Source organism: Gorilla gorilla, chromosome 3, assembly GCF_029281585.2.
Source record: "Gorilla gorilla gorilla isolate KB3781 chromosome 3, NHGRI_mGorGor1-v2.1_pri, whole genome shotgun sequence".
NCBI classification, from domain to species: domain Eukaryota; kingdom Metazoa; phylum Chordata; class Mammalia; order Primates; family Hominidae; genus Gorilla; species Gorilla gorilla.
This window is the reverse complement of record NC_073227.2, coordinates 120,149,410-120,176,096: the sequence shown is the minus strand read 5'-3', so window position 1 is coordinate 120,176,096 and position 26,687 is coordinate 120,149,410. Positions and strand designations below refer to the sequence as shown.

Sequence of the window (26,687 nt, the reverse complement as noted above, 5' to 3'; positions counted from 1 at the left end):
CTACATGACGTGTTCTCTTTTTCTGTGGCTGGCATGAGCAAAACCACACTTCCTTACCTTGACCAGGCCTCCCTGTTTGGTGAGGTAACCTTCTTTGGTGCCCAGCTGAAAAAGAAAAGCACTGAGTGAAGACCAGAGCTGTCACAACAGGACGTTTGTCCTTCCTTTCATGTCCTATTTTTAAATGAAGAATGTTTGCCTTTGATCTTTAAATTACTGTCTATCATTTTTCACCTAGGCACTTGAAAAGCTTCCATGTGCTGTGAGAGATTGTTTTCAGACTAGATCTACTGGCATCATTCTGTAGCTCCTAACTCCAGTTAGCAATTTGCAAACAATAAACGACATCGTTTCACTTATAAAAGTCTGTGTTTGTCAAGGTGTGTCATGTGAAATCCAGCTGTTTGGATTGTTACAGGGTTATTAGCACATAAACACTCACACATCTACTGTCAATACGTTTGGGAGACTGGATTAAGAAAACTAAAAGGATGTTTTTACTTCAGGGCTTCCCAGAGTCTGTATTATGCTAATATACTTTGTAAATTTTTAAGAGGGAACCTTAGAAATAGCATTTTTACTATTTATTTTATCACATAATCCTCCTCCCCACCCCCACACTCTCTTGAGATCCATGTTCCAAAAAACAGACTGTTAGGAGTGTAGATTTATTTACACCTGATTTACCCAAAATGAATCTGAAACAAGAATGAGCCAGTTCTTTTAACTCATGTTGTCATTAATTCAAACGTAAAAATAATAGCACACACTTAGCTAACACCTATGAAATATAAGGAAGGGTGGAGAATTGTGTGAACAGAAATTTGCATAAGACAAGTAGCTTAACATCAAGAAATTTATCATTTCATAAATTCCACAAGAAATTCAATTCGTGGTAGAATATTTTGTTCAAATGTGATGTCATCATATGTCTTAGTAAGAAACAAAATTAACAAAAATTGGGAAGTGATTTGGTTGACACCAAGGTTCTTTCTATGGTAATTTCCAGAATATTTTTTTCCGAGGTGAATTTGCCCAACCAAATAAAAAGAGGAACAACCATCTCTACCACAATAAAAAGAGTTAAAGCAGGAAATAAGCAAACACTTCTTTTAAAACCTTATGATATAAAAGTAAGGATAAACTACCCAAATGTTCACTTAAATAATATTAATTAATATTGGTGAATTTGATATCTCATAATTGGTGTGATTTATTTTGACATTAAATAAATTGAATTGACTCAATTGAATTCAGGTGTTATAGGAATGGCAAAAAGTAATTATTTTGGGCTGTTGCAGGTTAAAATCCGTAGAGGCAAAATAACTAGGAGTAAATTGTTGTATAAAAGATCCTGATAGAATTATTTACTAAAATCAAGCTAGGGAATAATCCCATCTTACCTCCACCCAAACAATGTACTATAAGTGTAGTATTTTTCTAAGGTTTTGATAGGTAAGCCAAAGGCTGCATGGGAAAGCAATGAGACTATTAATTTTATTCAGGGTCTCCAGATGTAAGAAAGTAAATAATTATAGAGCACATTTATCTTTAAAAATCTATGAACTGTAACAGAAAAGCTGTTTATAAGAGCCCCCATTGGGGTACCATCTAAATGTTCAAAAACAAAGGACTGTCCTTCCTGCCATCCTACTACCTACTTGCCTGCCAGCCTTAAATGAAGTCAGTAGCCAACAGGTCAGGTGAAGCAAGGCAGGCATTGATGTGTGTGTGGAGGGCTTTCAAGCACCTTAGTACAGGGTGGTGGAGCCCAAGTAGGGCACAGGGAGCCTCTGTGTGGACAATGACAGTGACAGTGGCAGCAGCAGCTGTGTGCGAGGCATTGAAGCCTGGCAGGGTGTGGAGGGCTTCTGCCTGAAGGGGTGGAGGTGGCAGATACTGCACAGTTTCAGAGCCAAGTTGGGCTAGGTGGACATCTGTAGTGAGGGTGGGAGCAGCAGTGGCCTGGAACTGGGCATTGAAGCATGACTGGGTGGTTGGAGTGTCGGGGTAAGGGTTGAGTAGTAGAAACAGCAATGGGAGATTGCTTATATTCAATTAATCATCACATAAGTGTACTGAGGATGATAAGATCCATATTTTCTCACTGTGGGAGAAGGGAAAACACTAGAATGAACTTCGTGGTATTGGAAGTATTGTTATGAACTCATGGATCGATGAATGAATCGACAGATAAATACAGATGTAAAAGTATATATGTGTACATATGTATATACATACATATTTTCCCAGCTCTGCTCACTGAGTGGGCTGGGAGAGTGACATCCTGATAACAATAAGCACATAGTACCTAGATGTCGATTTCTTAAGTACTATTCTGTGGAAAAAGAGCAGAGTTTCTTGGAGAAATAGCTGGTTCTAGAGCTGGGTACAAAGAAAGAACAAGATAAGTCTGGATCATCTTGCTATTCAGAAAGTAAGAAAGTTCTTAAAAGAATTTTGAGGCCAGGCCAGGCACGGAGGCTCACAACTATAATCCCAGCACTTTGGGAGGCTGAAGCATGAGGATTGCTTGCACCCAGGAGTTCGATACCAGCCTGGTTAAAATGGTGAAACCTTGACTCTACCAAAAAAAAAAAAAAAAAAAAATGAAAATACAAATATTAGCCGGGAGTGGTGGTACACACCTGTAGTCCCTGCTACTCAGGAGGCTGAGGAGGGAGAGTCACCTGAACACAGGAGGTCGAGGCTTCATGAGCCGTGATCACACCACTGCACTCCAGCCTGGGAGACAGAGTGACGGAGTGACACACTGTCTCCAAAAAAAAAAAAAAATTTTTTTTGAGGTCATATGAACACAGACACCACTTGAAAGGGCTCTTTCCCCGACTGGCCAAATCAGGGAAATTTTGAAGGATCAAAATAAATAATGATAGTCATGATTATAACCATTTGATATAAAAATGATTGAAAATTTTGATGAATAAAAAGCTTTTCCTTACAGTAGAATGACAACCAATGAATGTAAAAAGGAATAAGAAAATCAGAGAGTCACCGTTTGGTAACAATCATAGTAATGATTAAAACAGCCAAGACACATCAGTAAATGCTAAAATTGGCAAGTAAAAATTTAATAAGTAACAGAATATTCTTATAGTCTCAAATAACCTCACCCCAAATATTTTTTAATAACAAAGGGAATATGGTGACTTTAGAGTGAAGAAACCTGGCAGACACCACTTAAGTAATCAAACACACCATTATGAGACAGATTGCAATTGTGTTTCATCTGAGAAGACACAGTGAGAAGCGCAAACAAAGCATCACTTTTGTGGTATTTGTACCCAACATGAAAAAACCTGTATCTAATCATGATTCAATATCATATAAACCAAAGTTGGGAAACTATTTACAAAATAACTGGTCTTTAATTTCAGATGTGTCAAAGTCACGAAATTAAGGAAAAACTGAGGAAGTGTTCCAAAGTGAAGAATATTCCAGAGACAGGACAGATAAGTGCAACTTGTGCTTGAGGACTGGATCTTTTACTCTGAAGGAACTTACTGAGAAAACTAGTGAAGCTTGGATGAGATCTGTGGGTGAAACAGTGGCACAGCCTCAATGTTAATTTTCTAGTTTGAAAGGCTCTATCTGGTCACGCAGGCAAATGCCCTTATTTTTGGAAATACACACTGAAATATTCAGGGTGATGGGGCATCATGTAGGCAATTTACTCTCAAACGACTTGGGGAAAACCAAGTTCTGTGTACTATTCTAGCAATTATTCTGTAACTTTAACATTATTTCAAATAAAAAAGCATGTTAAAACATAATAGCAGATTAACTGAATAAATTGATATACACAAATAATGGAATATTATGGAATTTGTTTAATGGTGTTCCAGAAAACTAAGTAATTACATGAAAAAAATTTTAAATATGTAGTTAATTAAACAAGAATATTACAACTCTACAATGAAGAGCTCATTATTTTATGTGTGTATGTGTGTGTGTGTGTGTGTGTATATATATATACATATACTTTTTTTTTCAAGTAAAAGACTGAAAGGATAAACAACAAAATGTTAAAACTGAGAAGAGTTTCAAAAACAAAATACTGGAAAAGGGCAACATGCAAGGAAAGCGTCCAAGAAGAGGAACTATAAAATGTGTCAAAGATTACAGAATAAAGACAGAAAGATGTTGCCGAAGCTAAGGAAACAGAATTTTTAGAAGGAGGGAGTTGTTAAAAATGTCAAATACCACAAAAGGGAAGCTAAGGAAACTAACATTTTAGATAGGACCTATTATGTCAGGAACTTGAACTATATTAATCTCAATCTCTACCAAGCCAACTAATTGGTATTTCTCATTTAACATGTCCAAAATAGAGCTCTTCTTTCTCATCCCCTCAACCCACCCCTCCTGCAGAGTTAGCCTTCTCAGTAAATAGCAGGGCTTCTCTGCCATGACTCTGCTACTCTTTCTTTCGTGTATCACATTCAATCCATCTGCAAGAATTTTTTTTAAACAAGCTCAGAAGGTAAAGAATTCTCATGTTATGTACAAAAGGTACTACTGAGATTTTGGGCAAGATAATTCTCTACCACTCTTTGAAGAATAGTTAGCCCCTGATCACTGTTGGGAAATAATTCTCCACGGGTCTCTTGTCAAGGTTCCAAATGTCTTATGAGCAAGGCATTAACAGTTCTTTGCTGCAGACTGATATTTAAAGTATGCTTATACAAGCAGCCTTGGAATAAAGAAATATTTCCCTTCAGAACAAAAGACATGTCTACTGATCATTAGAAAAGATTTAGGTTCCCAAGGCTCAGGGTTCCTCTCCTGTAGGGCAACCCATTGTGGATATCACCTGGCCCTTTCAATATTGCCCTTTGGGAACTTCGGCTCAGCACAGGGAACTAGCACAAATACTGATATCCTGGCTGTTGCTCTTCCTGTGAATAGCAAACTATTTTTCAACTCTTACCCAGAAGTCTTGTGTCATCCATCAGCATCCATGAAACTGCAGCAGGCTAACTTGTTAGCTTGCAAGCAGAGTAAAGTCAGACTCTTCATGGCTCTTGACACTCACTCATGATAGTAGTGCTGCAAAGCATTGCACCAACAGAAACACTCATATTTCTAAATGCTCAGATGGGAGGTGCTGCTCTTTGAAAACACCATTGCCTTATGTGATCTGACCCCTCATTACCTCAATAATCTCACCTTCTACAACTTTTCCTCTAGCTCACTTCATCCCGTAATTCTGACCTTTCTAGCCTTTGAAGCACCTCAATTTTGTTCCCACTCCAGGGCTTTTGTACTGTTTCCTCTGCCTGCAGCACTCTTTCCACATCTTGACATGAGTCACTCCTTCCCTTCAGTGAAATCTCTTACTAATGGTTCCTCCTCACAGAGGCCTCCCTTGCTTCCCTCTTCTCCCCTTATCCTACTTTTTCTTTTCATGATGTATTACTGTCTGGTATCAGATTACTGTATTGATTATTGTCTGTGATCTTCACTAGAATGTGAGCTCAGTGAGGGGAGGAGGACCTTTGTCAAAATTACTGCCAAACTCCCAGTGCTTAAAACAGTTCTGAGTGTATTGGAAGCACTTTAAAAAAAAACGTTTGTTTAATAAATGAATTAATTAAATTTAATCCTATCATGGGAACTCAATGTTCTGTTGTTTATAAGACATAAATAGCAATTTCCCCAAATGCAGTTACTAAAAGATGTTAAAAAGTTATACACAGTCATCTGCATTTCTGGGCAGTGGGGCATCTTTCACTTTCACTTCAAACAAGTTCTTTTAATTCTCTTCCTCCACTGCTAGACCTTGAGCAAGAACTACACCCCAAAAAGAAAATGCAGAAGTTTGAAAACCCTCAGGGCTCTCAGGCTGGAGATGGAGGTGCAGCATCATGTAGCCATTTGGGGTAGCAAATGAAGGCTTAGAACTTGTGTTCAATAAGGGACAAGAGCATTCTGATCAGACCAGAACTCTTTCCCCAGCAGCTATACTGGTCCAGTCACCAATGATTCCCCAATGAGAAGTAATGAGAAACATTTCAGATCCTCTAGGAAACCTTTACAGTTTTTTTTGTCCATAGTGATGTACAATCAACTTCATAAGCTTGTCATTATATAGTGTGAGTTCAAGTCATTGTCAACCAATCACTCACCACTATTTTAAAAACTCCATTTTAAAAGAGGTGAATCCATCTGATAGCTGGAGTGAGCAAAGAAGGTAAGTAACAAGGTTTCCAGAATGTGCTTTAAAGAGGTTTATTTCTGCATAAGGATACTATATCTTCTGCTCACACCAATCTCACAAATTAGGTATTATCTGCATTTTATTGCTGATAAAGAACACACTTAATAGGACATGATTTGTTTGACCTTGAGTGGAGATCTTTAGGGGAAGTGTAGCAGAGGAGAATGTGAAGTTAAACTAAAAGTGCAAATGAAAGAGATGTTGAAGTGACTGGTGATCTATATTAAGGGTAAGGGTGGGTAAAGAGGAAATTATGAAGGGACTGGTCAACTGGAAAACAAGAATTGGTTGCAGAGTAGATCTTGATTTGTTCTATGGTCTTTTCTGCCTTTGGACTATTTATTGTCTTGCACTCCTAAATTTCTCAAGTTCTGAGTTCTGATGCCTTCTCCCCCACTTCTAACAAAGCCAAAATAACTTTCTCAGTCAATTTTCAGGATTTTTATTTCTGAGAAGATGTAGCACTGCAATGAACATGTAAGATGTGCCATGAGCCAGGCTAGGCTGTAAAGCTGCAAGGACAAGCAATGATTCATGTACTCAGATGTTTCTGGCTGGTGGGGAGGGCAGAGAGATGTGAAGGTAATTAGCCCACAGCATGGTAATTTTAGAATAAAGGCAAACAGAGGGTGCTCTGGAGCACAGAGGAGGAGCATTGTAAAAGAAGCTAGTGGGGGTGAAGAAAGGCTTCCTGGAAGATAATGATCCGTGATACCAGTCTTGAGGGATGAGTAGATAGAAATGGTGTTGGCAGCATTTCAGATGTAGGGAGAGGAGAAAGAGCACAATGTTGAGAGAGACAGGTTTCACAGTGTGAGTGTGGGAGTAGCATGAGATGAAGACAGAGAGGCAAGCAGGGTCCAGGTGGGCCATGAACACAAAAGGCATCACCAAAGGATGTAAAGCAGAGGTCACGTGGCAAGGCTTCTTTTTAAGAAAGATCTCTCTGGTCAAGGGTAGAGAAAAGTACTGCAGATATAGAAAGTTACACTTATTTTAATATAATTTGTAGCTGAATATCTTCAAGTGATTATTTTTCAAGTGTCATGATTACTATCCAGAATTAGTTCTTGATATTTATTTGGGTATTATCTTCTTTATCATCTGCCCAAATAGAGGTTTCTTATACCAGGAGTATTCAGCAAACAAGGAAGAGACAACAAATAGAAGAGCCTTCAGAATAATGAAGGGAAAAGGGTGTTGGAGAGGAACCTCTGCAGAGTCACAGTTCACAGAACAAACATAAATGGACTCTTGGACAAACAATGAGTGCTCCAATTGCACTGAAACTGAACAATGGCTCACGTTGCAAAGAAGCACAAGTGTTTTCTGTCTGTAAACTTCAGTCAGTAAAGGAAAGAAAGCTAGAAAAAATAATACCCTGAGTTTTTATAGTAAAGGTGGAGAATATTTGTCTTCCATAGATAGTTGAAATATTTTAAAAAATATATTTTCTTAATATAAGAAAATTGTAGGAGAAAACAGTTTAGAAAACTATATGAATGCCAACTTCTCTTTTCCATTTTACTATGAAGTTGTTTGGTTAACTAAGGACAGAGATTTAAGTTCCATTTTCAAAGTATTTAAAATCCTATTACTATTGCATTGCTTTCATTTGTTCGTTTTGAGACAAGGTCTCACTCTGTAACCCAGACTGGAGTGCAATGGCGCAATCACAGCTCACTGCAGCCTCAATCTCCTTTACTCAAGTAATCCTTCCACCTTAGCCTCTTGAGTAGCTGGGACTACAGGTGCATGCCACCATGCCCAGCTAATATTTTTAAAAGTTTGTTGTAGAGATGTTTATGTTGCCCAGGCTGGTCTCCAACTCCTGGGCTCAAGCAATTCTCTTACCTTGGCCTCCCAAAACGTTGGGATTACAGGCATGAACCACCATGTCCGGCTGCATTGTAATTTTTATGATCTACCCAGGACCAGATGAACTGAGTCATAGGCTTCAAATCTTACATTCCTCTCCAAGTTTTATATTCCAAGCTAGAATTTTTATGTGAACAAATACACTCTTATTAACTTTTATTGAACTTGATTGATTTTAGACAGGGAGAGAGCTTGTGGTCACATTGAAGGTCACTTACAGAAGGTGCTGTGGGCACAAGGTCATCTTCTGTTCTTCCTGTCTGCATTGCTGTGTGAACCCGGACAGATTCGTAAATGGAGGGTTCTTCCACTTTTCTTGGGTAGGGATGTTTTAGAACCATCAGAGTGCCTGAATGAAGATGAAAAATATATAATCGAACAGTGTTCCCAGAAGGAAGGTCCAAATGCTAACTGGATAACTGTGGCTGGATTGGAAAGTCTTTTTTTTCATGTATTCCCTCACTCATTATCTCAACAGTTATCAAATACCAACTAGGTATAAGGCACCTAAGCTGGACACTGAGATATAAAGCATGATGGAGGTGCTCCTTGGCCTCATGGTGCTCAGAACTGGTAACAGATATGGTTGTTTAAATGAACAGGGTGATGAGACCAATGGCAGCCGTGTGAGCAAAGCATGATAATCATCCCCAGACTGCCTGAAGAACCTTTCCATGAAAGGATTCAGGACAGCTTTCGTAAAGGAGGTGATATTTGATTTAGATCTTAAGTAGTAACTGGAAGTTTTCCAGGAAGGCTTTATGATAGCCATGAGAACAAGACTAAATAAGTGCACTGGGGTAGAGGAAGATCCATTCCATTGCCCTTATTTCCTATCAGTTTCAGAATAAACGTGTAACAAATTAGTGGATTTCAAAAAAGTGAGCATTCTCCCTACTCTCTGATACTACCCAATTAATGAAAGTAACCAAGCAAAGTCTTTGCATTACTAAGTGAACATGACCTGAACAAGCTGGTGCTCACAAGTGATTGCCTCCTTCCCCTTCCATCTGGAGAGGGGAGCCTCCAGGCAGAAAAAGGGCTCAGCCCAGGGGGTCCAGGCATGGGGGGCTGGGGAACTTTGTTCCAAGGGCTCAGAGCAGTTCTGAGTCTATGTTTCTGATATTTCCTTCTTGAAATCCTTCCCTCAATCAATCAGTCAATCAGAAACTAGAAACTAACTACAAAAAGAGGCAACTTAAGGGGATTTTTTTTCTTCTTGCTATGGTTTCTTGCTTTTAATTTTACTAGGGTCTTTTCTATAGCAAGCCTAAGATTGTACCAGACATGGAAGAGATGTAAAGAATTCAGCAATTCATTCAACGAATATTTACAGAGCTTCGCACTGTGCCAGGCACTTGTCTAGGTATTGGGAATGCAACAGCACACAAAGGAGTTTAAATGCTCTTATGGAGCTTATGTTCTAGGTAGAGGAGACAGAAAAAAAAATTAAAAAATATTTTATGTGTGAGAAGTGTTATGGAAAAAATGAATAGGGCATGGTAAAGGGATAGAGAATAAAAAAGGTAGGGTTGGGAGAGGGTGATATTTTACAAGGGTCATCAGGAAGGGCGTCTTTGAAAAGATTTGAAAGATCTGGAAAGTATAGAACCTGAATTAGAGTAAGAGTGAGAAAATGAAAAAGAAAAATGTCTCCTCTGTGGTTAAAAAACACCCTAATGTTAATGATAAATCTACACAAAACGGGCCAGGCGCGGTGGCTCACATCTGTAATCCCAGCACTTTGGAAGGCTGAGGTGGGTGGATCATGAGGTCAGGAGATCGAGAGCATCCTGGCCAACATAGTGAAACCCCATCTCTACTAAAATACAAAATAAAAATAAAAATAAATTAGCTGAGCGTGGTGGCAGGTACCTGTAGTCTCAGCTACTTGGGAGGCTGAGGCAGGGAAATTGCTTGAACCCGGGAGGTGGGGGTTGCAGTGAGCCGAGATCGCACCACTGCACTCCAGCCTGGGTGACGGAGTGAGACTCTGTCTCAAAAAAAAAAAAAAAAAAAAAAAAAAAATCTACACAAAACTAAACCTGTCTATGATACTTGAATACATACAATGTCTGACTGCAAAAACAGAACTGTGGCTTTTGATACTTGGGCCCAGATAAGGTGCTGCTGTAAAATGAAAAGCTGTTGAGAAAAGCCAGAAGAGGGTGTCTGATCTCGACCTCAGAGAAGAATGAAAGCCTCTGGCCTTTCCTCTTTCTGCCTCTCATTGGCATTGCAGCATTGGGATCACAATGAAAAACGGATTTTGCCATTATCAGAACGGTCCCATTCTTGCACATTGTCCGTGCTCTCTTTTGTCAATGTGATCTTCCCATAAGAACAGATCCAGTCATACGAGGAGAAGGGGCCGGCTACAGTTTTACAGTCAGAATGAAAGCAGCAGTACCTATATCAAGAGTAGCTGCTGTGCAGGCTCAGGGGCTCTGTGAACACAGTGCTCACATTGCAGATGCATGGTAAATTCAGCGCTAGCTCCCACCCCTAAGAAACACTCCCAGTGAGGTGCTTCGTAGTCACTCTGAACCCTTGGAAAGAGCACTGGATGCACAGGCAGAGGAACAGGGTTCAATTATCACTACCGCCATTCAGTACTTATCGGCCTTGGACAACCATTACAAGCTTCTGCTCCTTACTAGTGAGAATAATTATGCTTCCTTCAGAAGGCACCAAATAAATGTTTGTGGGAGAATGATAACATATTAGATATTATTATTCTTTGACAGAATATTTTTAAATCCTTAAATAAAATTTGAATGATTGCATCTTTGGGGACATGGATTTTGAAATCTTAAAAAAGACCTAGATGCAACATTCTGCTAGGAATAAAAATGGTGGTAATCTAGTAATCACTACTTGTGATTAACTATAGTTAAATTGGTGCCTCTTAAACACTTTCACCTTACAGAAGAGGAGAGGGGAACTGAAGCCTAGGGATCAAAGCAGCTCCCAAATTAGATACATTTTGAACTCTTATGCTTTATCTTCAAAGTTGATGCTTAATTTTCATTCTACTTCATATATTTAATACTTAATATGAAAATAATGCTTTAAATGACACTCCAGAAAGATGTATTTAGTTGATACGACCAGGCACACACTTCACATAATAATACCTGTGTTAATTTTTTTTTTTTTGAGGCGGAGTCTTGCTCTGTCACCCAGGCTGGAGTGCAATGTCACGATCTCAGCTCACTGCAACGTCTGCCTCCCAGGTTCAAGCTATTCTTCTGCCTCTGCCTCCCAAGTAGCTGGGATTACAGGCATCCACCACCACACCGGGCCAATTTTCGTATTTTCAGTAGAGACGGGGTTTCGTCATGTTGGCCAGACTGGTCTCGAACTCGTGACCTCAGGTGATCCACCCGCCTCGGCCTCCCAAAGTGTTGGGATTACAGGCGTGAGCCACTGTGCCTGGCCTAATTTTTTATTGCTATTGTAGCAAATTGCCACAAACATAACAGCTTAAAACAACTCAGATTTATCATCTTATAATTCTGGAAGTCAGAAGTTCAAAATGGGTCTCACTAGTCTAAAACTGGCAAGGCTGCTTTCCTAGTGGAGGCTCTAGGGAGGATTCATTCCTTTGCATTTTCCAGCTTTCAGAGGTGCCCTCATGTCTTGACTTGTGGCCATTTTCCTCTGTCTTCAAAGCCAGTAACAGCCAGTCAGATCCTTCCTCTGCTGCCATCTTTCTGGTTCTCTCCCTTCTGGCTCCCTACTACTTATGAGGACCCTGTCAATTACAGTGGTCTTACTTAGACCATCTAGGATAATCTCCCCACCCCAAAGTTATCTGATCAGCTGCCTTAATTCCATCTGCAAACTTAATTCCCTCTTGCCATGTAACAATATATTCACAGGTCCAGGGAGACATGTGGACGTCCTGTGGGGGCATTATCCTCCTACCACAGTATCAGTCCCTGGAGGAGAAATAGCCACCGGGGCCAGTTGCGCCGCAGGGTAAGGATCTCTGGGCTGGGCTGCTGCCTGAGCCTGCAGTGCTGTCACCTCTTGGTATTAGACAGCCACTGCCTTTCCAACGTGTGCATTTCCAACCTCTGTGAGCCTCTTCAGCGCACATATCGGTCAAATTTATCTTTGTCTCCCTACCACTTGATAGAGTTTCTGACATAATGAAGGCAGATGAGTGAATGAATTAATGAATGAATGCTACAGTAATGCAGGCTTGAACCAAGAAAGAACCTGGGATGAACCAGCCTCCCAGGTCCACAATTCTCCAGGCCTGAGGCAAGAAAGGACAATAACCGCAGGCGTAGCTTTTCAAATCTCTATTGGAGGAACCCAAATTCTGTTTTCAAAACCTCCTCTAAAGTTTAATTCAACAAAAGTAAAACAAAGGAAAATGGTATTGAGTCAACCAAGAGAGTAAAACTGACTGTAGGTTGATTTTAACTAGTAGCCCCACAAATGAGGCTAAACTAAATTGTGAGATGAAGATGACAAAGTACTTATAAAACGGCAACTTATATTGATAAAAATCTGGTGTCCTAAAAGACAGTTCTCCTTAGCTGACTATTCTTGCCCAAGGAAGAGCCAATATACAGACTTCTTGGCATGGCTGTGAGGCTTAATGATTTCCCCTTCTGCAGAGATTGTACCTCCCAGTATACAGAGATAGGTTCCCTACAACCATGTAATACCTCCAGACCTGGCCCGGCCCTCGAATACCTGACCTGGTCACACTAATTGGATTCACTTCTTGGGGATCCACTTAATTGCTTCTCTAGAGAGAAGGTCCACCAACTTCAATTTCTGAACTACATGAAGTAGACTATTGTTTCCTGCCTTTGACATGAAACCTGGTTTCAGAAAGGCTGAGCGGAGGTACACTTCTGAGACAATCAGAGATGAATCAAGACAGACACATCAATTGACTGAAAGCCTCAGAGTTGCCATGATTACTAAGCAGATTCCTTGTTGTCTCTTGGTTGTTCAACTTGCCCTTAAATTCTGGGAGGGTATATTGTTAATATCCTTTTAAAAAATTCTGCTCCTGGGCCGGGCGCGGTGGCCCATGCCTGTAATCCCAGCACTTTGGGAGGCCGAGGCAGGCGGATCACGAGGTCAGAAGATGGAGACCATCATGGCTAACACGGTGAAACCCCGTCTTTACTAAAAAAAATACAAAAAATTAGCCAGGCGTGGTGGCACGCGTCTGTAGTCCCAGCTACTTGGCAGGCTGAAGCAGGAGAATCCCTTGAACCCGGGAGGCGGAGGTTGCAGTGAGCCGAGATCGTGCCACTGCACTCCAGCCTGGGCAACAGAGTGAGACCCCATCACACACACACAAAAAAAATTCTGCTCCTGTTCTCCTGTTCTTGTACCCTACTCACTTAAAAACAAAATCAAAAACAAGACCAAAAAAACCCAGCTAGCCAGAGCTGGTTTCTGTTATTTCCAATCAAAAGAAACTTATCAGCCGGGCGCGGTGGCTCATGCCTGTAATCCCAGCAATTTTGGAGGCCGAGGGGGCGGATCATGAGGTCAGGAGATCAAGACCATCCTGGCCAACATGATGAAACCCCGTCTCTACTACAAATACAAAAATTAGCCGGGCATGGTGGCGCATGCCTGTAATCCCAGCTACTCAGGAGGCTGAGGCAGGAGAATCGCTTGAACCAGGGAGTCAGAGGTTGCAGTGAGCCGAGGTGGCGCCATGTACTCCAGCCTGGCAACAGAGTGAGACTCTGTCTCCAAACAAACAAACAAACAAACAAACAAACAAACAAACTTATCTACTGTGGCTACCACAGACTCTTAATACTTTGCCTCCAAGGTCCAAGATAGTGCCTCAGCTCGGGAAGAAAGGGACCCTGGGTTACTGAGATTCAGACGAAATGAACTCCAGGACTCAGCTGGGAGATTTAGAAAAAGGCAACAGGAGGCAGAGGTAGCAGAGCAAGAAGAAGGAGGAAGACCAGTAACCACAGGCCTTGGAAACTTGGCTATAAGTTTCACTTCAGTTTCTGAACTACGTAAAGGTGACTATTGTTTCCTGCCTTTGACATGAAACCTAGTTTCAGCCATGCTTAGCGGAGGTATGTTTTTGAGATGATCAGAGCTGGACCGAGGCAGGCATTTCCATTTACTTTGACTGAATGGTAACTTACAGTTATGTGTAAGAGTTACATATATAACTGTATGCAATAATATGAAATTGCATTGAAGGACCCTTTATCTCGTATTCCAGCAGAAACTCAGAAAGAGAGTAAGAACAGTCTCAATTCTTAGGCATTGGTTTGGTATCTGAAATAGAGTGTAGCACAGGGTACACAAAACTCCTAAAGAAAAACTTTTGTTTAGAGTATTTATTTCATGCAGTGAGGTCAGTGCTTATTCATCAGGTACCCCAGCTAGCCTGTAAGGTGTTTGAAGGCAAGAATTATATCTGATTTATCTTTCTATGTTATCAGTGGCTCACAGTGCCATTTCACTCAAAACATTTTGTTGAATTAAATTAAAATCAGATCATGTCCATCCGTGTTTCATTACTGCCCTCAGGTTCAGAAAATAAGCTCTGCAACTGGCATAATGAGTTCCTCTCTCCCCTGCTTCCAATGAGAAGTAGATTTCTTGGGGTTGGTGGGAGAGAATAGGGTTATTCAAGATCTTTTTCCTTCCTTCTTTGCCACCTGCTCTGCAAATGGACTTTAAGCCTTGTTCATTTACATGTGAAGGGGTTTTAATATTTAATTTCCAGTCTCATAGGGTGAAGTGCACTGAACTAGGAGAGACATACCAGTTAGTCAGTGTAGGAGAAAATTCTGTTCAAATATCCAAGTCAAGTCACTCTTTTTGGAGTGCTCACTTGATTCTACCACTTATATGAGTCCACTATGGAACTAGATTAAAGTTTGAAGAGGACATCACAAACATTTGATAAATGCAAATTCAATTGTCCCTAAACTAATTCATTATTATTTATCAAAGAACGTACAGCTTTTGCATAGAATCTGATGGAATTAATAACCATAAAAGGGTTTTATTAAATATGAATAATAATTATTGAATACTTATACTATGCTAAGAATCATTCCAAATGTCCTATGTGCCTAATTTCATTCAATCTTCACAATAAGTCATTAAAGTATGAGCTACTACCATCTAGTCAGTTTCATAAGATGATGAAACTGAAGCTCAGAGAGATTATATAACTTACCTTAGGAGACACACAGAGCCGGCAAATGGCAGAGGCTGGAGTTGAAACTTAGAATTTGTGTGTTTACTCATTATACCATAATTATTCTCAGCCTCGATCTAGTCACCATGGAAACTTCTAGGGCATGTGAAATACTATGCTGTATTGTGGGCAAGAGTTGACATGTTTAAATCAAAGTTTGAAGAAATTGATTCTTTAGGAGGCAGCTTGAGAAAGGAGATATGAGTTTTTGCTTCCCCATTTCTAACCAGGCCTCAGTTTCTTCATTTATAAAGGAAAAATGCAATAGTCCCTGAGCTCCCTTTCAATTCTAACATCCTGTAAATCTAACTAAGCATACAGGCCCAAATAAGGGGAAAAAAACATCGAGAAGCTTCGTTACCAAATGCTTGTACTGCTTCCTGTAAATGTACAATATTCATTTGAAATACTTTGTTCCTGCTCTCATTTGATCTTACCTCTCATTTTCCCTTTCTTTCAGTTTCTCTCTCAAGCTTTAAATTTTATTTTACTTTGTTATACTTAGACAGGCTGTTTGATATCCTTGCTGAAGACACATGACTAAGATGAGCCTGTATATTTAGGGGGATGTTTTCTTTTCAGCCTTTTTATGTTTTAAAGTTTCCTCTGGTATAATTTTTGAAATAGCAATTCATGTAAATAAAATGGGAATAACAATAAATACAAAGGCAGAAGTTAAAGTTGACTCACACTCTTTAGAACAATAGGTTTACTTCATGTACCAAACACATTATTGTAGACTTTAAAGAAGAGATAAAGAAGAGACTGAGGGATAGGACTAAGACATGTGTTACAGCCCTGCCATATCCTACAATCATTCTACTACATTATTGTGGCAGAAATTCTTCCAAATTTATTAAAGGCCATGCTGTGCCATGGCAGCAATGTATTACAGTGTCGCTGTAGGACCAATTTCAAGAGATAGCAAGGTGCATGGAAAGCATCTATGCTTCAGGACCAGGTTAGCCCAGATTCCAATCTCAGCTCTGAATTCTTCCAAATCCATTTAAGGCCACACTGTACCATGGCAACAATGTACTGTTATTGTGGGACCAGTTTCAAAAGATAGCAAGGTGCATGGAAAGCATCTATGCTTTAGAACCAGATTAGCCCAGATTCCAATCTCAGCCCTGATGTTTACCAGCAGTGAAAACTTGGGCAAGTGACTTAAAACCTCTGAGTTTTCATTTCCTCATCTGAAAACAGGACCGTTGTATGCATTATTGTGGGTGGCTGAGATGAAATAAGTTGATGTAGGTGAATGCCTGGAACCTAGCAAACACTCTAAAAATGTTGGCTTAATTCCCTTCCTCAGCTGCTTTTTCCTTTTTCGAATAAAACTCATCTATAAACTGAGAACATTTTGTATTTTTGGCAAACATCCAAGGAAGTTTGGCAAAATTCTAAGTTGTCACTAGTTGTTTTCTGAAGAACCACCCAATTCTCAAATTAAAATTAATTTTAACCACATTATTTAAAAATATCACCTGGGTGGTGTCACAAAATAAAATAATAATAGCGGTAGCTGTCATCAAAAGATTGGGAATCCCCATATCAAAACAAAAAGAGAAATGGAGATTTGAAATTTACAAAAAAACCAGATGAGATCTTTAAAATTGGGAACCAATTATTATAAAGGGTAAGCACAAACATAGAATTTGACTTGTATTATATTTTTTCATGCCTGTTAGGTGATTACAGTCACAATACAATGTAATAAATTATACATGGCAATTTCATGTTAAGAATTATTGAAACATAAACAAAAGGTAATGGTAAAAGTAATTTTTTGTTCTAATCATATTTAGACATTTAAGCATAAAGATAAATGCCATCTACATTTTCAAGACTATATATATGAAACTTAGCTAATTACAAGAGGCTACGACAAAATTAATAATGGACCAAACATATTTATACTAATAAAAAAGTTTCTCAGATTTTCAAGTCTATTTGAGTTTAGTTTAGAGTTCATGCACAGACATGAATATGTTTTATTTGATATCCTACTATTGAGACAGAAAAACTCCAACCGGCCTGCCCACTGAGGTGAAGCCTTAGGAAGTTCGTGTCCTTTGCAGTGGGGAGGAGCCTGGCCCCTCCTCTTCCTGTGAGGAACATAGAATTCAAACTGCTGGGCAGGAAGCCCTCTAGCTTCCCTGTTTCCCTCTTTTCTTTCTTTTCATCCAATAAAACCCTGCTTCACTCACCCTTCAAACCGTCTGTGAGCCTAAATTTTTGTGGCCGTGGGATGGAGAGGGACCCGATCTTTAGCTGAACTAAGGAAAAGTCCTGCAACACTATCACAAATGAAAGGCAAATTCTGAATTTAATCATCACTGAGCATACATGCAACACAAAATATCATTTCAAATTATGTTTTTATAAACTTTGAAAGTTAAAATTGTCACAAGTTTGCTAGTTTTGATGTTGCCATGCAAAAAACTGCAATGCAGGCATTGGAAATGGGGCATCCAGCATGACATATTGTGGAAATGATTAGTACTTATTTTTTCAGGTCCTGGGACATAGCAGGAAGCAAAGCTGACAAAAGTCCCTTTCTTCATGGAGTTTACACACTAGTGTGGAAAAAAAGGTATTTTTTAAAAAAACATAAGTGAATTACATATGTCAGAAGGTAAAAGGGCCATTGAGAAAAATAAAGCAAGAGAGTACATTGTATATCTCTATCATGTACTTGGGAAATTATTAGGTTTTGAGAATTGGAAGTATCTTAAGAGTGTTTATGGGTATTGATAAAAAGAAATTAGAGTGAACAGAAACTTTAATGGAGATTAGAGAGATGAAATAGAGATTATGGCAAGGGAAAGGGAAATTATCATAACATACTCTTAAAGTTGGCAAGAGGCTTAGATGTTGCTTAGGAAATCCTTGCTTTTCAGATTAGCAAACAGAAATCCTAAAAGTGTAAAGAGTAGGGAATACGAAAAAAAAGATATCTTAACATAGCATTAATACCCTTAGGTCAACACTTTTATCTATTTTGAGTGCAAAAATGTTCTTACGACCCAAAATCAAATATTCTGGGTTTCACTCTACTGAAGGCATTATATATAACTGCAAGGCAAAAGTGTAAAGTTTTGGCTATTTGGATATCATTTCTGTTGCCCTCAAAGGTAATACCACTTGTGCCAGCAGATAAATGTATTATAAGAAAGTCACTCTTTAATAAACTTACCCTCTAGACCCTGCAGGGTGAGGCTGGGCCTGGGTGGGGTCTGGCTGAGAGCAATGGCCTGAAATATCCAATTCTAGTCCTTGTCATTCTGGTAATCTGAAGCTGAGAGCCCTGGGAGGGGCTTGTCCATTGTGTGGACAAATGCTTTTCCCGGTGATGTTAATCAAACATAAACTATAAGAAATATCTGTACTTTATCTGATGGTGAACATGAAATTGTTAGCCTGAAGATCTTCTGATCACTGGGAGCCAATACTAGGAGCCCATGCTTAAATGAACAAGAAGAAAAGGCCTATTTTTAGAAGGTGGCATGTCAGTTTCCATTCACCATTCTTTATAGTCTGCAGTGCTGACTCCGTAACCTTGAGGACTTTCTGGGCTTACAAGTCATCATGACTTGAGCACATTATCTTGTTTCCCAAGGCCTATTACTCCCAGAGGCGCAAGATTTGAACACTCATCTGTCATGGGTTTTGCCTGTTGTTCCTAGCCCTGATGGCTTTCCCTTCATCTGGCTGGGACAGATAAGAGGAATAAAGCTAGTGGACTCTAACTCAAGGGCTGGAAGCCAGCAAGTCAAGTGCATATCCATCAGCACGAGGGGCCGGAAGCAGGAATTCAAACAGCAGCAAATTCTTCATTGGATAATGAATAGAACAGAGGAGAGGCAGTGGAGAGGATAAAAATATTAGGTTCCTGAGTTATATTGTAATAAATGAAATGGTAATTGTAGTCAAGATAATAATACAGCAGGTTTGAGTTTTAGAGAAACTACTGTAGAAGTCTGGATGACAAATCCTTACAATCCCTAATGCATCAATCATAAGGCTTCTTTACTCAGAACAGTGTATTTACAAGGAAGCTTACCATTGTACCAAATGCAATATCAAAACATCTTTATTTTGGAGCATCCTTAGGTGATCCTCTTGCCTGATGATTGGATCAGTGCCAGAAAGGTTCAACCAGAAAGCACTGCCTTCACTTTGATCTTAAATGTTTTGAAATCTGCCAGTAGGCAGAATATGTATCTTTTCCCTAACTTGGAGAAGGTCCAGGAAGGAGCACAGGGAATGATCAAAGAAGTTGAAAATAGAGTCTAGGAGAAGAATTTAAAAGAAGGGAGCTGTCTTTGGTTGGAAGAAAAAGAGAAAGTAGAAAAATGACAACTCTAGTGGCTTTGAAGACTACAAAGAGTTCTTACTCATAGTTATCCATGTATTCATTTATTTATTCACCCAAAATGCCCTGCAGTGGGCCAGGACCTGGCGGATATGAAATACAAAAATTAGAGGTACATAAAACAAAACCCTGGCTTTAAAAATCTCCTCTCCATGGCCAGTGACCAATAACTGAACAAAATCAAGTGTGGAATTGGATGCAAGCAGGAAAGGAGACTGAAGTGAAGGGATTTGAGAAACTGAAATGCTTGCCAAGGCCAAGGTAGCAGTGGAAATAAATACACCTCCACTGGCCATTTGTTCATGAGAACAACTGCTTGTTAAATGGTGAAGTAATTTTCAGGGTTGATTGGGAGAATTTATACCAGGAGAAAGAAGGAAAAAAAGGTTATAGCTTCATTTCGTAGTTTGGGTTATTCTGTCTTGGGCTTGGTGTGGTCAGTATAAAGCAGAGCAACTATTTTCTAGTTTCCGCTGTGCACTTCATGTATACTAGACACTGTGTGAGTCACATCAGGGACTACCCACACCACATAAATAGCAGAAAAGACAGAAGCCAATGATGCCATCTCTTCCCAGCACACTGAAGTTAACAGAAAGCCCACTGGCAAGTTTGCCAAGAAAACACATATGTACAAACTCATGGTAACTGGTTGTGTTATTAAGTCTTGAGTTCCTCTTGTGCCGCAGGTTCTTGGAATTTCCTAGTCTTTGATTAACTAAGATTTATCATTATTTAGGACAAAAGTGTTGTGATTCTATATCACAAATACAGGGATGATATTTACTTCATTAAAATAATATAAATAAACAAGATGTTCAATCTTAGATAATTCAAGTGCCGAGATAGACTGTTTTTTGTGTTTTTTTCTTTACACATGAATTTTTTTCTGGTTTAATTCTCTAACCATTCAAACAGGAAAATTCAAACTTTTCCAGCCATAGTTAAGTCTAGCTTAAAATCTTATTTAAAAAACCGTGACAATAGAAACAGAATTTTATAACTTAGGAGGGCGCTTCCTAGTTAATATTTTCAATATTCAGTGATCTCTGTGAACATTTAAGTGGGAATTTTAGTTTTTAAAATGCTCAAAATTTACTTCTGTGGGTCTCACTCATATGCAAACTGCCTATACCTGAAATTATGAGTAATCAAAAAGTCATTTTTACCTTTGTTCTTTTTGTGTGTATTGTATATGTTATTTTAAAATGGTGAGCCCATTTTAAAGAAATTGTGTGCTTTTAATCAATCCATTAAGTAACACATTCTGAGAAAATATCTACTTTATACAAAATACATTGTTTTCTCTTCAAGATAATGCTGAAATATAAATGACAACGATGACATTCTTAAATTGAAATCTGCCTTGTCTCTCCTCCATCCCGAAACATTATTTCATAAGTCAAGTGTCTGCTCATAGCTTACCTGTCTCGCTTCCAATCAAAGGCTGATTTGCAAAATGCTTGACAAAATCCTTCAAAGATGAGAATTCATTAAAGCCAAATTTAAATGAATATCCAGTATATTCAACATGAAAGTGTTTAACAGAATCTTTGGCCCTAAAAGGGAAAAAGAAGTATTTAATATTATTTAACAAATAAATATCTTGTTGAAGGGAAATATGATCTTAGATGTTAGCATCACTATTAACCCTTTATAAGAACTGAGAATTAGGCAATCATTGAAACCACTGACAATTTTAAAGAGCAACACTAGTTTCTTTTGGCAGAGTTTGCTCTTTTCAACTTTTATTAATTAATTAATTAATTTATTTATTTATTATTTTGAGACAGAGTCTTGCTCTGTCCCCCAGGCTGGAGTGCAGTGGCATGATCTCGGCTCACTGCAACCTCCGCCTCCTGGATTCAAGTGATTCTCTGGCCTCAGCCTCCTGAGTATCTGGGATTATAGGTGTCTGCCATGATGCCTGGCTAATTTTTGTATATTTAGTAAAGACTGGGTTTTGCCATGTTGGCCAGGCTTGTCTTGAACTCCTGACCTCAGGTGATCCTCCCGCCTCGGCTTCCCAAAGTATTGAGATTACAGGCGTTAGCCACCACGCCCAGCCTCAACTTTTCACTCTAATGGAAGACAAGAGACTGTTCTCCCTATCTACTCCTAGACTTACCAAAAGAGTCCTTGAACATTATGCTGCTAAGGGGCATGAGTTTAAGAAGGGCAGAGAATAGGAATGATAGAAATGACATATGACACCCTCACCACACTCTCCTCTCCCTTGGGCTTTTCTCCCTTGCTTGTTTGGGAGTCAATCAGAATTCAGCTCTGTCGCTTGATTAGTTATGTGAGCCTAGCCCTTTTCCTCCCGTGCATGTTCCACTGCCTACTGAATAAAATATCAAATTTCCTGCATTGTCATTTTCCACTTCATTTTTGAAATGAGGCAGAGTATTAAACAATATCTATATATCCATATATCTATATATCTATATCTATGTATCTATAGATATATATGTATAGATATCTATATATCTATATATATCTATAGATATCTACATATCTATCTATAGATATCTACATATCTATCTATAGATATCTACATATCTATATATATCTATAGATATCTACATATATATCTATATAGATATCTACATATATCTACATATATATCTATATAGATATCTACATATATCTACATATATATCTATATAGATATCTACATATATCTACATATATATCTATATAGATATCTACATATATCTACATATATATCTATATATCTACATATACATCTATATATATCTACATATATATCTATATATATATCTATATATATCTACATATATATCTATATATATCTACATATATATCTATATATCTACATATATATCTATATATATCTACATATATATCTATATATATCTACATATATATCTATATATATCTACATATATATCTATATATATCTACATATATATCTATATATATCTACATATATATATCTATATATATCTACATATATATCTATATATATCTACATATATATATCTATATATATATCTACATATATATCTATATATATATCTACATATATATATCTATATATATATCTACATATATATATCTATATATATATCTACATATATATATCTATATATATCTACATATATATCTATATATATCTACATATATATCTATATATATATCTACATATATATCTATATATATCTACATATATATATATCTATATATATATCTACATATATATATCTGCCTCTCCACTTTATTTGATCCCATTCTATCTTTCTAGCCTCACTTCCTGCTATTCCTCTCAGTGCAGCCCATGCTACCATGTTAGCATGCATCAGAATCATCTGATGGGCTTGTGAGAACCCAGCTTGCTGCCATCTCCACCTCCACCCCTGCAGATTCAGATTCGGTAGATCCAAGGTGGGGCCTGAGACTGTGCATTCCTAGCATGTTCTTAGGTGACACACCTGGTCTGGGGACCACACCTTTAGAACAGCTGCCCTAGTCCAACTGGATCTACTGCTCTTCAAGGAGTTTCCACTTCTGTCCCTTAGTTCATACTGTTGCTTTTTCCTGAAACGGTCTTTCTCTTTGTCTCTGCTGGTAGAAATCCCAGCCACTCATTAAGTTGCAGTTCAAGTACCACCTCCTCTGTCAAGTATTACATGGTAATTCCAACTTAAGTTAATTGCTTTTTCCCTTCTGAACCACCTAAACACTTATCTTGCTTTCTTTTATGTTATTTATCAACCTCTACTTTGTAGTATGTTACTTGTGTGTGGTCTTTTTGGCTCTGTGAGGCTGTAATTCCCCAAAATAAGGTATTTCAATCTTCTACAGCAGGGATCCCCTATCCTGGGGCTGCAGACTGGGTACCTGTTAGGAACCAGGCCGCACAGCAGGAGGTGAGCAGTGGGTGAGCAAGCATCACTGCCTGAGCTCTGCCTCCTGTCAGATCAGTGACGGCATTAGAGTCTCAGGAGCCTGAACCCTATTGGGAACTGCACATGTGAAGGATCTAGGTTGCACACTCCTCATGAGAATCTAATGCCTGATGATCTGAGGTGGAACAGTTTCATCCTGAACCCGCATTTTCCACAAAACCAGCCCCTGGTGCCAAAAAGGTTGGGGACCACTGTTCTACAGCACTTACCAAAGTGGCTGGTGCAGAATAAATGCTTTCAAATATTCATCATTAAAAGAATGAACAAATAAATGAATATTTGTTCATAAAACAAAAATAGTCATTCTCCTGAATTAGTCTGTGGTTTTTGTCACCTCTGCTGGTCATTTTTTTAATAAGCATTCTCTAGTGCTTGCAATGAAAATCAATAATTTATTCTTTATTTTTTATGTATATGACATATGTATGTCATTGATTTATAAAAAGCTTATGATCTAATTGCTCAGATGAGACATACATAGGTGAAAAGTTAATTAACTTTTCATTTTTGGAAGATTCATGCCAGGGGTCCCCATCCATCCCCCTGCCAGCCACGTAGCAAGAAAACGAGTGATGGGTGAGCTAGCGAAGCTCATTTTTATTTATAGTTGCTCCCCATTGTTTGCATTCTCAATGAGCTTCACCTCCTATCAGATCAGTAGAGGCAATAGATTCTCATAGGAGTGCAAACCCTATTGTGAACTGCACATGCAAGGGATCTAGGCTGTGTGCCTCTGATGTCAATCTAATGCCTGACGAACTGTCACTGTCTCCTATCACCCCCAGATGGGACCATCTAGTTGCAGGAAAACAAGTTCAGGGCTCCCACTGATTCTGAATGATGGTGAGTTGTATAATTATTTCATTATATATTACAGTGTAATAATAACAAAAATAAAACACACAATAAATGTAATGCACTTGAATCATCCCAAAACCATCTGCCGCTGCTCCGGTCTGTGGCAAAATTGTCCCTGGTGCCAAAAAGGTTGAGGACCTCTGATGTGTGCAATAAAGCATCTACGACTTAACCATTAGATGAACTTTTAACATTTGCTGTTGAGCAGAGAAAGCACAATTCTTGTTGTCACTCAAACGGAATTCCATCTTGGATTAATAATTTTTTCATCTATGTTATTCAGAAAATTTATAAATAAAATACAACAGGGTGACATGAGAAATGTTAATGAATATGCTTTTTTTTCCTCTGTGACCCCTACTTACCCCATCACCCTCTACCTGTTTCGCACACCCACCCACTTCAAGTAGGCCTGTAGATTTTCACTGTTCCAGGAATGGTAGTTGTGGCAGGCAGCCTTCTAAGATGATCCCAAATCCCAGCCCCTGGAGTACACACACTTTATCCCAATTATTCAATCAAAAACTACTCTACATGCTACTGGGAAGGGATTTAGCAGGTCATAAAGTCCCAAGTCAGTTGATGTTAAGATATGGACATTATCTGAGTGGGCCTGAACTAATCACATGAGCCCTGTAAAACAGAGTTTTCTCTGGCTGCTCACAGAAGAAAAAGTCAGGGAGATGTGTTCTGGCTGGCATGCAAGAAAGCAAACACCCATGTGGTAAACAGCCATGGGTGCCATGTGGCAAAGAACTGTGGGTGACGTCTAGGAGTTGAGAATGGCCCCTGGCTGACAGCTAAAAGGAAAAGGAGGACCTCAGTTCTACGGCAGCAAGGGAATGGATGAAAAAGGATGAAGAGGAAAGGAGAAAATGAAGGAAGAAGACACTAAATACCAGATCAGAGCCACAGGCTTCTCCAACACCTTTATTTCAGCCTGGTAGGATCCTGGACAGAGAATCCAGCCAGAAACTGTGAGATAATCAAGTTGTGTTGCTTTAAGTCCCTAAGTTTTTGATAATTTATTATGTAGCATAGAAAATGAATATAGAAGCAAGGCCCAGAGCCCAAAGAGACAATGTGAATGCTGCTACTGAGTTAGTGACCAGTAGTGACCGTGTAGACTGGGAAAGAAGTGAGAGAGCCTCTGAGGCCAGATTAGCTTGAGGAACTGCACTGTGAAGGGAAGAGTGACTCTCCAGGGTATATGGAGGTGCCATCAGAACGGTAACACAGTAACAGTTTGAGCTTAATGGGTGGGTGGCTGAGGGAAATTTCATGGAGTCCTTACATCCCCTGCCTAATCCATGGAGAAGCGCCTAAAAACCCAAGAATACTTGCTACATGTCAGTGGAAGCCAGAGTGTCAGATGTGACTGAGAACCAGCCGCCTCCCCTGACTACCAGAAGCTTGGTCAGCCTCTCTGATCTGGGGCGCCAGACAGAAAGAAGGGGGTGTGAGGTGGGGAGGACCTGAAAGATCTGGACAATGACTGCATTTGGCTGTATGAACCTGGTGGGGACTGGATTAACTTTCTTACCATTTGGGAGAAATAGAGACTCAATATGAAAAGCTAGCCCACTATAGGAAAAATTTTATACATGTATATTGCCTCCTTGAGGTTGTGACTATGAAAGCCGTACAGTCATAAATCCTTCTGCATTTACAGAGAAATCGAAGAATAATGAAAAGGACACTGAGCCAGGTGTCAGGAATTTGGATTCTGGCACTGTTTCTATTGTTGATTTTTGAGGTATCAGACATTCCACCGCTTTGGGTTTCAGATTCTTCAACAGTCCCATGAAAGGTTTCTATCAAATAATTCCTCATGTCTCCTCCAGCTCTAACAATTTTTTTCCTGCTAATGAATGGAGCAGGAATGTTGCTTTACACCCTCATCATTTAGAGTTTGGAATCCTTTAACCTGGTGGTCCAACAGGAATTGGGAAGTTTTGCTGTCTGGCAATTTGAGTGATGATAAAGTCAGTAAGTGACAGAGGAGCCCATGCTGAAGTCATAGAGCCCTGAAGCACCTTACCTCACAGAGAGAGAGTACAGCCCAGTGGTCTCATTGCTGTCCCTCAGAAGGTAGCTGCCGTCACATCCATTTGAGAGGAGAAGAGCTTCGGCAGCATGGCGTGTGAGGTTGCCGTGATACCACCTAGAAAGGAG

General features: G+C 39.2%; 1 protein-coding gene across 1 annotated transcript in view; it reads right to left on the bottom strand.

The window, feature by feature from the left end:
• Positions 1-26,687, bottom strand: part of DAPP1 (dual adaptor of phosphotyrosine and 3-phosphoinositides 1) — a 53,805-nt gene that overhangs the window by 8,313 nt on the left and 18,805 nt on the right. The window contains exons 2-5 of the mRNA XM_004040182.5: positions 26,554-26,676; positions 21,148-21,281; positions 8,338-8,468; positions 58-105 (exon numbers count right to left, since the gene is read on the bottom strand). Coding sequence (XP_004040230.1) covers positions 58-105; positions 8,338-8,468; positions 21,148-21,281; positions 26,554-26,676 — 436 coding nt within the window. The remainder of the gene's footprint in view (positions 1-57; positions 106-8,337; positions 8,469-21,147; positions 21,282-26,553; positions 26,677-26,687) is intronic.